General features: G+C 42.2%; 1 protein-coding gene across 1 annotated transcript; it reads right to left on the reverse strand.

Annotated features, from left to right (window-relative positions):
* Nucleotides 1–1,734: 1,734 nt before the first annotated feature.
* Nucleotides 1,735–7,792, reverse strand: LOC306745916 (thiosulfate:glutathione sulfurtransferase-like; the record flags this gene model as incomplete). The annotated part of the gene is made up of 5 exons (XM_079228780.1): nt 1,735–1,918; nt 2,018–2,180; nt 2,383–2,511; nt 6,517–6,579; nt 7,780–7,792. 5 exons carry the CDS (start codon nt 7,790–7,792, stop codon nt 1,864–1,866), a joined length of 423 nt encoding a protein of 140 aa, XP_079084906.1. The 3' UTR covers nt 1,735–1,863.
* Between the last annotated feature and the right edge of the window lie 4,965 nt (nt 7,793–12,757).

Below are 12,757 nucleotides of genomic sequence, written 5' to 3' on the forward strand. Positions count from 1 at the left end.
GCACAACCCACACATCGACTGGTCTGCAGAGAGACCTTTTTGTCTCTTTGCCTGATTGCAATCAGCACTGCCCCCTGCAGAGGTCACCACACCAAGTCGCCCTTAGAAAAAGGATCACTCTCTGTGACCCTGTATTGGTTTTCGTGGATTAAACAGTATTACCATGAAGAACAAGTACTCCTTACCCCTAATAAACTCTGCTTTTGAGCCTCAACAGGGTGCTACAGTTTTCACTAAGCTGGACCTCAGGAACGCCTACCACCTGGTCAGAATCCGGGAAGGGGACAAATGGAAGACTGCCTTCAACTCTCCACTCAGACATTTTGAGTACCTGATAATGCCTTTCGGCCTCACTAGGTTAACTATTGTGCTAAGAGACACCCTCCATCGTTTTGCCTTTGTTTACCTGGACGACATTCTTATTTTTTCCCAGAAAACGTCTGACCATGTCTCCCGTCTCCGCCGGGTCCTCCAGAGACTCCGGGAGAACCAGCTCTTCGTCAAAGCAGAGAAATGCGAGTTCCACGCCTGTTCAGTCGGCTTTCTGGATTACATCATTGAGAGTGGGCGGGTAAGGGCCGACTCAGAGAAGATCAAAGCAGTGACCGATTGTCCCTGACCCTTCAACCGAAAGCAACTACAGTGCTTCCTGGGCTTCACAAATTTCTATTGCCGGTTCATGAGAGACAGCAGGGTTGCAGCTCCCCTAACCAAACTCACATCCACCTCCATCTCCTTTGCTTGGACCCCTGAGGCGGAGTTTGCCTTCTCTGAGTTAAAGAGTAGCTTCACCTCAGCCCCAATCCTGATTCAGCCCTATTCCTCTCCTCTCGCAACGCTCAACTTCTGACCAGAAACTCCATCCTTGTGCTGTTTTTCTAAAAGCTGTTCACTTTCTGGCCCTCCCTAAGCTGCCCACCGACCGTTAAACCGCTGACGTCTTGGTGAACCATGTCTTTTGCCTCCATGGTATACCCCTGGACATCGTCTCTGATCGAGGACCCCAGTTCATCTTGCATGTATGGAGGTCATTCTGCCGAGCTCTTAGTGCAATGGTCAGTCTCGCCTCATGCTTTGATCCGCAAACAAATGGCCAGACTGAGAGGGCTAACCAGGACTTTGAGTCTGTTCTATTGTGTGTAACCGCCACCAATTCCACCACCTGGAGCTCACAATTGGCATGGGTGGAATATGCCTACAACTCTCTGAACAGCGCTGCCACAGGTTTGTTGCCGATGGAAACAGGTCAGCGTTTGGCTTTCTTCCAAGAATATTCCGCTGAAGACCGACTCACGGAAACTGTCACCCTGTTACATTGGCCCTTTTGTCATTGAAGGAATAATCAACCCAACTGCTCTCAGGCTAAAACTACCTCGTACTATGAGGATCAGGGAAATTAAATAAAGTAAAGAATACACAATAAAAATAATAACTGACTGCAAAGGAATAAAACAAATATTGCACATTAGTTACTGCTATGTATTATCATAATTTTCCAATATATATTTCTATTGAGGACATGGTATTTACTGAAGGCCCAGTCACAACCTTTTTTCTTGAGTTGTATTCCTCAGCTGACTTTTTCTTCTGTATATGTCTGTTTGTACATCACAACATTAAATGCCACCACTGTGCACAACCTTTTTGCATGTAGTGTATTTTCGCTCCTGTTTTTGCATGTCTAGACATTCAGCTCTCTGAAATGACCCCCACAAATACAGGTTAATCTGAGAAGATAACTTAATTTATTACATTTGTAACTATTCATATTAATACAATGAAGTATTAAAACAAAACAGCATAGGACGATTTTGTTGGGTTAAAAGTCACTATTTAACTTATGAAACTTTCCTCCAACACAAATCACTTTCCCTCTTTCTCAAGCCACTCCTTGTATCCTCCGGTAAGATTACGTGCACTGAAACAGAAGAAAATAAATAAGTGTACATTAGTCGTAAAAGCAAGACAGGCTGTGTGATGTTTGTGTGTAATGTATAGCAACCAATAACGTATTTACTACTTGTATCCAAGTTCGTAGGCCTTGATTGTGGCCATATTCCCTCGTAAGCCAATCTGGCAGTGAAACACCAGCTCTCGCGCATCCAATTTTGGCTTTTTTACTCCGTACTTGGCCTTGAATTGACCTGGCGGCATTGTAAAAGCAGCCTCTACTGTATCAACTGAGTAAAAAAGGGAAGACAAATATTTTCAGATGAAATAGATGATGGCACACATCCAGGAGAACTTTGCTCTGAAGGTTTATGATAGGTGGTTAAATTGAGTTAAAAATAAATTAACTATTCAATATGGGAGAGCCCTACTGTATGTTTAACCTTGATATTTTGTTTCCCCTACATGTTAATGAATTAAAAATGATCTCACGTGGGATGTGAACAGATCCTTGAATGTGTCCTTGATCCACTTCCTCTTTAGTGCGAACATCGACCACAAGGAGATTCTCGCTCTTTCCCAGGAGTGCTTTCAGATCCTCATAGGAGATTTCCTTGGCGACTGCAAATGAGAGAGGAAACACATTAAAGGCTTTATAGAGTATGATGAGCCTTTGTTGGGACCTCCCGTTAAAGTGTACAGTTTACATCTTTTAAATTCAGCCTGATAAAAGATTTTATTAATTTTTTTTTAAAAATGAACATACTTCACTTTGTGAAACTTATTGGCTCTCCACTCTTGGAGGTGCACACAGCAGTAAAATAGTGGATCGACAAAAAAGTTTGAGTCAGGTATACAAATGTTGAATCTGGAGAAAAAGAAAGCGCTGGTGTCGAGACTCAGAAAATATATTGAGTTTAGGTATTTCAAGCGGCATCATAAGAGCAAAACAGAATAGATTGCTTTGGGATTGTAAGAGCCACAAGTGTATATATTATTTAAGTGGAATTTCAGGACTTTCTTAATTATGCTCATTGTGTAGGACTAAGATATGTTAATGATTGACTCTTTGTGATTGAATGATGTCATGACAGCAGCAGCTGCAAAACAAAGAGCTGCATTAGGCATGGGAGTATATCGTTTTCCTACCATGTGACAGAGTTTATTATTTGTGTGTTTCGTTTATATTTTGCTAATATAATTCAGGATGTTCGCTTTATTCAAGACTTCTCATGCAAATCAGACAGCGCTCCTCATTAAAAGCCATTGAAGTATCTGTGTGTTTCAGAAGGTGGAAATACTTTTTTATCCTTTGCACGCAATTTGCGCATTGCTTTGATAGGATGGCTGAAGATAAGGAGGTAATTAATGCTAAAAAAACGGAATCTAAGAGAACCAGAAAGTTAACTGAGAGAGCTTTGGAGGAGAAGCTGCACAGGCTCATTGGAACCAGGACAGGATATTAGCTCGGATAGCTGGAAAAAGAAAAGAAACTCAGTGTGACTCTTGTCAGTGATCTTAAAAAGATCAGTGGGCAAGTGGCAGGTCTTCTGTCTGAAGAACAAAAAGCATGTTGATTTCCTAACAAGAGGGGACAACATTTTGGATCTAGTCTACACTATTCACAAAGGCCTCACCCCTACCCCAAATAGGACTCTCTGACCACATCATTCTAATGCCAGCATACAGACCAAGAGTGAAAGTCTCCAGACCGGTTCTGAAGTGGGTACAGGTGTGGCCAGAGGGGGCCTCCTCCGCTCTCCAAGACTGCTTTGACTCAACAGCGTGGGGAATGTTTAAGTAGGCAGCCACATACAACAATCACACAGACATTGAGGAGTACACAGACACTGTTACTTCTTACATTAGTAAGTGCATTGATGATGTGACCCATATAAAAACCATCACCCCTCGGGCTAACCAGAAGCTATGGCTGACAGGGGAAGTCCATCAGCTGCTGAGGGCCAGAAACAAGGCCTTCAGAGCCGGGAATGAAACTGGCCTGAGAAGAGCAAGAGCCAACCTGTTCCACGGCATCAGGAAAGCAAAACAGGAATACAGAAATAAGATAACCTGTCACGTTAAAGACAGCAGAGATACACAGGGCCTGTGGCAGGGCATTCAGACCACCACGGACTACAAACCCGTGCCACAGACCTGCGAGAGCAACATCTCTCTGCTAAATAACCTCAACAGCTTCTTTGCACTATTTGAAGCACAAAACAGCACACAAAGACTCCGCCCCCTCCCCACGATCAGGCTCTGTGCCTGCCTGCTGCCAGCGTGAACAGGACACTCTCCACTATCAATACCCGCATGGCAACAGGTCCAGACAACATCCCTGGTTGTGTGTTGAAGGACTGCGCAGAGGAGCTTAAGGATGTCGTCACGGATGTCTTTAATACTTCTGAGACAAGCTGTTGTTCCAACGTGCTTCAAGGCCACTATCATCATACCTGTGCCAAAGAAATCCACTCCGTCCTGCTTTAATGACTATCGTCCAGTGGCATTTACCCCATAATAATGAAGTGCTTTGAATGGCTAGTCATCTCACATATCAAATCCATTCTTCCCCCCCTGGCCCCTTTCCAGTTTGCAAACCGTGCCAAACGGTCCACAGAGGATGCAATCTGCTCTGCTCTCCACCCAGCCCTCACCCACCTGGACAAAAAAGACTCATATGTGAGAATGCTGTTGATAGACTTTAGTTCAGCATTTAACATCATAATCCCACAAAAACTCATCTGCAAACTTGATCAGATGGGGCTCTACACCTCGTTGTGTAACTGGCTGCTGGACTTCCTCAGTGAGAGGCCACAAGCAGTATGTGTCTGCAACAACACCTCGAGCAGCATCACACTGAGCACAGGGGTCCCTCAGGGCTGTGTGTTCAGTCCACTACTCTTCACCTTCCTGACACACGACTGCAAAACACCTTACAGCACCAATCACATGATCAAGTGTGCAGACGACACATCTCATCACCAAGGATAATGAGACACACTATAGGAAGGAAGTCAGCCTTCTGACCACGTGTTGCGGAGACAACAACCTCCTTCTGAATAACAGCAAGACCAATGAGATTGTTGTTGACTTCCGGAGACTTCCACACTCAACACCCACTACTGACCATCAATGGTGCTGATATAGAGAAAGTGAGCAGCACCAAATTCCTGGGGGTGGACATCAGTGAGGACAGCTGGACGGATCACTGGTGCCTCACTCTCACTTCCCCTCCCTGCAGGACATATATGACACCCGCCTCACTCGCAAAGTGACCATGATGATGAGCGACTCCTGCTACCCTCACACAGTCTCTTCAGCCTCCTGCCTTCTGGAGGGAGATACCGGAGCCTCCATGCTCACACCACCAGACTCTCATAAACTGTTTCATCCACAGCTTCAGGGAGCTGAACCCTCTTCCCACTCCCTCCTCTCTTTTAGAATCCTATGTCTGACTGCTGCTAAAATACAGAATGATAGTTTTTCTTAATATATATGTTGTCTCACATGTTAGAATTGACAATAAAGCTGACTTTGACAGTTTGCAGAAGAAGCTGAACAATGGATGTGTGCTTTGAGTGAAAAAGAAATAAGCAAAGAAAGTACAGCTGCTGATAATGAATACATGGATCAAGATGAAGATAGAGAAGAAGATGTGGATCCTGAGGATAATGCTTCACAAGTGGAGAAGTGGTTACAGAAGAAGCAGGAGCTTGAATTGGAGGAAGCGCGTATTAAAGCCAAGCTGGAAAGGCTGACTTGGAAACAGCAGTCGCTGAAAAAATAAAAAAGTACTGAAAGACTATGAGATCAGAGGATGGCATGAATAGTTATCTTCACTCACACTTAAGACAATTACAAGTGAAGGAGGAGGAGCAAAGACTTTCCCCACACACTAACATGACTATACATGGAGGTTCAGTTCCAACCCGGCTGCAGCAATTTACAGAGCCACAAACTGTGAGGCCAAGATAGACAGACAGACAGACAGACAGACAGACAGACAGACAAGTGTGACAGAAGCAGTAATGACATTATTCAAGTAAAGCAAAAACAAACTGTACTACTTGCAACAATACACTGCAGGAGAATCGCAGGAACTTGTACGTATAGCTGTGAGCACATGCCCTCACACAGAGGGTTCAAGGAAGCAAAATGACTGCTTCAGAAGAACTATGGAGATGAGCTGATGATAGCAAGCGCTTACAATGACAGGCCTTAAGGTGGCCACAAATAAAGTCTGAAGATGGGAAAGCACTGAATGCTTATGCTATTTTTCTGACTGGATTTCGTAATACAATGGAAGATGTGGAGTTCATGGAGGAGATGGATAACCCCACAAATATGAGAATTGTAGTATCCAAATTGCCAAATAAAATGAGAGAGAGTTGGCGCAACGCATTTGACCTCGAGGAAAGTGGAAGACAGAGCCAGATTTGCTGATCTTGTTAACGTTATTAACTGCCAAGCAAAGGTTTCTCTTTGGAGACTTCCAAGACAGATGTACATCTACAGTTAGCAAAAGGTTGAAGAGAAACTTTAAGCATGGAGATGTGGTGCTGGAAGTTGACAGTTTGTCACCACGAAACACATGGATAATGGGAAGGATAATCCAAACCATACCTGACTCCAGTGCAGCTGTATGCAGAGTGATGCTGCAGACCAAAACCAGCACGCTGGAGAGACCTGTAAATAAACTGTGTTTACTGCAAGAAGCAATGTGAACACAAGAAGATCAGATGATGAAGAAAAAGTTATAGAAAAAAATATTGAAAGACATTTATGTTAATGCTAGATGCTCCCACTTTGTCATTTAATGAGCTCATGACAGCAGCAGCAGCAAAACAAAGGGCTGCATCAGGCATGGGAGCATATCGCTTTTCGACCGTGTGACAGTTTATTATTTGTGTATTTAGTTAACGTTTTGCTGCATAAAATAAAGACAAAAGGAAAAGAATTAAGCTATGACCTGTGCCTGTGAAAGGGTGAGAGAGAGGCAAATGTAGATTTGATCAAATTCCTGATGCACCCTCCACCTTCAGGTTACATTCCTCTCCAGAAGATTGCTCCCCCATGGCACTCATACTTGTTCTTATCAGACTGTGTGTGTGTGTGTGTGTGTGTGTGTGTGTGTGTGTGTGTGTGTGTGTGTGTGTGTGTGTGTGTGTGTGACTGAAATATTAGGAGTAAAGGTACAATGCACTGAGTGGCCTTTGATGAAACAGGTTACGGGTGTGCAGTCCTGTTGAGCTTAATTTGGTAGTGAATTATGAAACCCGTTTCTTGGTTGCTGTTTGAATAACGAGCTGACATTCCCGGAGGATACAGAAAACATCCGGTTTGACGTTGACAAGACGTTCAGTCTGTCTGAATCATTAAGAAGTTAATAACTTAATATTCTTATAACAAGGGATTCCTTCTTCAGTTAATATTTATTAGATTTATTAGATTAACAGGTTACGGTGTGCAGTCGTGTTGAGCTTAATTTGGGAGTAAACTATTATGAAACGGTTTCTAGGTTGAATAACAAACAGCAACCATTATTCCCTGAGGAAAGCTTGCGGTTTGACGTTGTCAAGACATTCAGTCTGTCTGAATCTTTAAGCAGTGAATAACTTCATATTCTTATAAGAATCCCTTTTCGTTTAATATTCATTAGATGGTTAAATATCTGCTAAAGATAGTTTACTTAATGCAACAACTGAGGTTAGAGACCTTCCGTTTATACAATCCCTCCACAACAACGTAACGTCACTTTACCACAAATTGTTGTAAGCTATTAGATACTTATTCACTAGCTAAACAAGTAAACATGAGGGAAGTTTACATTTATTTCTGCACTCACAATAATTTCTGTCTCACTCTCAATAACTTCATGAGACTCACCTGGGCTCGCCATTCCGCTTATTGGTAATAAATGTCACACGCTGTTAACATTAAATACATCTTCATCTTATTGTTTAGTGAGCAGTCATTGGCTTAAACGCCGACGAAAGGCGGGACGAACCTCCAGTTGTTAGACAATAAAATCATCTTCCTACTAATTGCGCTTTTACAAGATTTTCAAAATAAAAGTTGCCAAGTTTAAGTTATTTAAAACACTTACTTAAAGTATAAATATTCAAAGTACACTCTGCAAATTTGGCCAATTTTATACCATGCTGACAAGTTTCATCTATACAAGGCAAATATGTCAAATCTTAATCTGAAACGAAAAAAGGTAAGCAAAGCTCTGAAATAAATGTAGTGGAGTAAAACTTAATATTTCTCTCTGAAATAGTAGTGGAGAAGAACATACAATGAATAAATAAAAGCAAAACTACCTTTCTTAAAGGGAGATACTTTGCGCCATTGATTACAGATATATGCCAGAGGTCAAATGAAAAGACAAACATGACAAATGCAGATGCTTTCATACAGCATAAAAGGGGTCAATGAATGTTCTGAAAAGCACTAAAAGCATAGGTTAAAATGGTGACAATCATGTGGCTTCAGCATTCACCAGATTTCCATTCAAATCAATGTAGACATGTCGTGTGGTGCAGTTTGGACCGACTTAATGCCAATGCACATTAAAGCTGTTTTATAGCTTGTACACCTTATGAAGACACATTGTGTTGTTTTCACTATTGATTAAAGGTGTCACCCTGCTGTATGTCACAACACATCAAGCAAAACATTCAACCAAGACCTTTGACACATTGTTTTTTATTAAAATAAGTTTTAGTTTCTTATAAAAGTCAGTACCTATATACTAAAAGAATATCTACAATAAATTCAACCATGACACTATATAAACACACTGCAATAAACCTACAAAGCTTAATTTGCCAGCAAATAACCCTGTAGTTGAAACCACAATGAAACAGACGTACCAATTGTTAGTGTTATTCTATTATAACAATTCCAATTTTCCCCAATATGTTTACATATTCCTTGGAACAGGAGTATGAACAATTTCTTAATTACTGTCATCAGTTTTGTCTGTGCACTTTATCTTAATTTTATATTCTATTGTATATTTAATTGTATATTTCATGCTCCCATTTCTTGCACTCTGTTTATTGTTTACAAATTCCTTGTATGTGAAAACATACATGGCAATAAATGGTTCTGATTCTGAATTCTATAATCAATCATCATCAACACCACCCTGTAGATGTTTGTCTTTTGTTCATAATGTCACTGTTGCTGTGCCCCTTGTCTCCAGGGGCCTGTTCAGTGTGACTGGGAGGAATTGTCTGTGCTGAACTGGTCTTGATCACAGAGTCCCCTCTGTGCTGTAAGAAGGGTTCCCTAGTCCATCAGCAGAGTCCCTCTTTGCCTTTTTACGCATTTGATGCTTCCAGAGGATCACAGCTGCTATGATGAGAAGTAGAAGGAGGGCAACTCCTCCTCCTATAACCCCAGCAAACAGTTTATGGTCAGCAAATTGAGGAAGATCGTATCGCACACAGGAGAAGTCTGAGGGGACGCTATGTCCTGCACTGTTCACTGCCTCCACACACACCTTCGTGCCAACTTCCAAAGATCCGACCAAACCCCGTCGCAAAACTTCCTGAAACTCCAGGGCTTCACTTCCCTCTATCAACACTCTGTACACAGACACCACAGAAGATGGAGCACACCACTGGACCTCTATCTTCCCTCTGTCAGCCCCTTCACTGATTGGCTGCAGCACAAGGATGCGTGGTGCTTGAGGAGGCTCATTGTCTCCGCTGACCCCAGGACAGAGGCACCCAGTCCTTATTGAAATTTGTTTGCAGGGTTCCTGATTCTCCAAGCAGGGGTTGTGCTCGCAGAGCTGCGGGTTTTGTTGGAATAAGGTAGTCTTCACTGTGTGCAGCAATTCAGGAGGAGAGCTGTGGTTATCATTGTCATGGTAATCATCGTCATAGTTATCATCTGAGCTTAAGTCAGTCATGAATATGATCCGATGACGAGGAGGGGAAGAAGTAGAGGCAGCATGGGTGGAGAGGTGGGAGTGGAGGAATGGAGAGGCACTCAGAAAAAGGAGAAGCACAGCCAGGTTCTTACGCAGTGACGTCATCTCTGTAGACAGAAGTGACAAATTATAAGAATTCATTAAAAAAATATTGATCATTGCAAAAACAATACAGAAAATAGATAAACAAACACATCCTTAACACCATGAACAGTATGTTCATCCAGTCAGTCTAAGGAAGGAAATACGCCTTCATTCTCTATTGACCTTGTAACATTTAATTTTACCTAGAGGCCAGTTATGAGAAGGAATTTAAAGTGTAAATAAGTTGGAGTAAAGAAACTGAAATGTGGTCACTGCGTCAAAACACAGAAACCAAAATACAGAACTTAGTTACAATACCAGACAATAATAATAATAATAATAATAACAATAATAATAATAATAATAATAATAATAATAATAATAATAAGCAATGCAACAAGGATCAAAAGTACTAAGGATAAGAGATAGATCATGTGAGAATTTTAAAGAAAGATTTGTTGAGAGTGGTAAGACTTTAAACTTTGGCTTGTTGACAAAGAGGCTATTTTACCAAAGTTTCTGGCTTGGAAATGGATCTGTTGTTAATCAAACATTTGTTCTAGTTTCCATCCTGTAAACAACTTAAGATAAATAAATGCTGAGTGCTGGAAGAAAGAAATACAACAATTGACGTGATCTGATGAGCACTTCTATTTTCTACTGGCACCAAGCCAAATTAGTTCTGTGTGAACCCATGACTACATTTTTACTTTTACACTTTCTGGTTATTAATAATACATGGAAATAACCCTAATACTATAGGACCTGCATAGGCGGATGACTAAATCTCTAAGAATAAACTTCCAACCATGCCAGTGTTTTGCATCTGGTGAACACACAAATCAGCATTGTGATAAATGTGACTTTAAAGTAAAGAAAAGCGTACCTGTTTGATGCTGGTGGACGTTTCAAGTCTTTATTTTCTCCGGTTCCCACTCTGTCTGCTCTCACCGTGTGCTCACTACAATCCTCTGCTCTCACTGTCTTAAGTTGCTTCCCTCAGACTCTCCCCTCCTCCTCAACACCCCCACATTTTCTCCCCTGAGTGCCTCTCCCTCCCATTTCTCTCCGTCGTGGTCTGCCTCTCTTGTTCTCCTCTCTCTCTCTCTTTCTCTTTTCATGTCTTACCCCCTTCTCTTTCTCGACTTGGAACCAGCCGCCTCTGCTCTTTTATTTTTCTTTGGTATTTTTGTGTGAATGTGTGTTGAAAAAGTGGAAGGGGGGGTTCAGAGCCACCATGTGCCCGTGGGCTGCTCTGCATATTGATTTGCCGGCTGGCAGCAGGAGGCAGGCATGTGCTTGTTGCAGTATGTGTTTGTTTAATCCGTAGGTGCAGTGGCCTGTTTTTGATTACTTCTTTATGAGCTAAACTTTCTGCTTACTTTGCAGGTGTTCTTGTGGAAACTAACAGGACATTGGGTCACTGCAGTGTGTTTATGTGTGCCTTTGAGAGTGGGGGGTGAGGAATGCATGTGTATTTATTAAAGACATCCCCCTCCCCCTCTTGTAGCCCCCATTGTGACAAGCTGGAGGGGAACGATACAGGCTTTCTCCTCTCTCGTCCTTTTAAGGGGTCGAGCTGGCAAAGAGGGCACGTTCTTTCTTATTGAAAGTACCCACATGCACTGATGAGGGGAAAAGTACCACGGCAGAAGCCTTCTTCTTTCTCAACTTCAAAAACTAGAAGATTTACTTAATCTGCTTTTTCCTCAAATAAATGGCTTCATTTAAACTTGAGCTGATTTACGAGGATGTATATATAGGCTGCTATACAAGGAATTATTGGGGGAGCAAAACCAACAACTTAAAGCAGACCACAGTTAAGAGAGGTTGCAAGACTGTCCACAAGATTGAATGTAAAAGAATCCCAAATCATAAAACCACTTAACTTTGAACAAACTGAGGAGTAGCTTACATGTAGCTTTTGATCACACCTTCATGAAGCACATATATTGATGACTCAGTGTTGCTCATTTTGAACTTGCAAACATGCTGAAGGGAATATGGGCGGGACATGAATGAAGAAGGGAGAAGAATTGTAAAATGTGTTGGTGGTGAGGGAGGTTTTTGGAAAGAGGCTGAAGTTATGTGGTAATAACCATGTGTGATTAATTGGAAAATGTGTGGACTGCAAGTTGAGAGACGCGTTTCCGCTCCTCCACATTTTGTGGAGGCCAGCTTGGTTGGTGGCCTCTTGGTTGTTGTTGTCATACCTGGAGGGCATGTTATATCTGAATGATCTTGTCTCCGGGCTGGATGACACACACAGCCGTGTTCTCCTGTGCCGGCTGGCTGCTTCCAGCCAGATGTCTACGAAGAAGGAAAAGAGGGGCTGAATGAAACTTCCTCGAGCAGACTGAAATACTTAACTAATCATACTTCAATTTCATTTATATGTATGTGTATTGGTTAGTCTGTATTTATTATGGATGATAATGCAACACACTAGAGAGGAAAATTCAGAAAGGCATATATTGCTATATTGTTTATCAAATGATGTAGATGTGAATCAAAGAGGCTTCTCCTTAAGACAACCGTCAGTTTTTCCAGCTTGAAGTTTAAGGTTGTTTTGGCTGCATGAGACAACCATCCCCCCCCGCCTGTCCCCCGCCTGTCCCCCGCCTGTCCCCCGCCTGTCCCCCGCCTGTCCCCCGCCTGTCCCCCGCCTGTCCTCCGCTCCTCAACGTCAGGAGCTGATAAGCCTCAACAACCTGCTTGCAACTGGATGGTACACGTTTCTGTGACTTATAAGAAGTGAAGTGATTCATTTCAACATCCACTCCTGAGTGAAACAATTCATCTGCAGCAGTCTTTTCTCACATATCCAAGCTATAC

Source organism: Taurulus bubalis (assembly GCF_910589615.1).
Source record: "Taurulus bubalis genome assembly, chromosome: 13".
Classification (NCBI taxonomy): Eukaryota; Metazoa; Chordata; class Actinopteri; order Perciformes; family Cottidae; genus Taurulus; species Taurulus bubalis.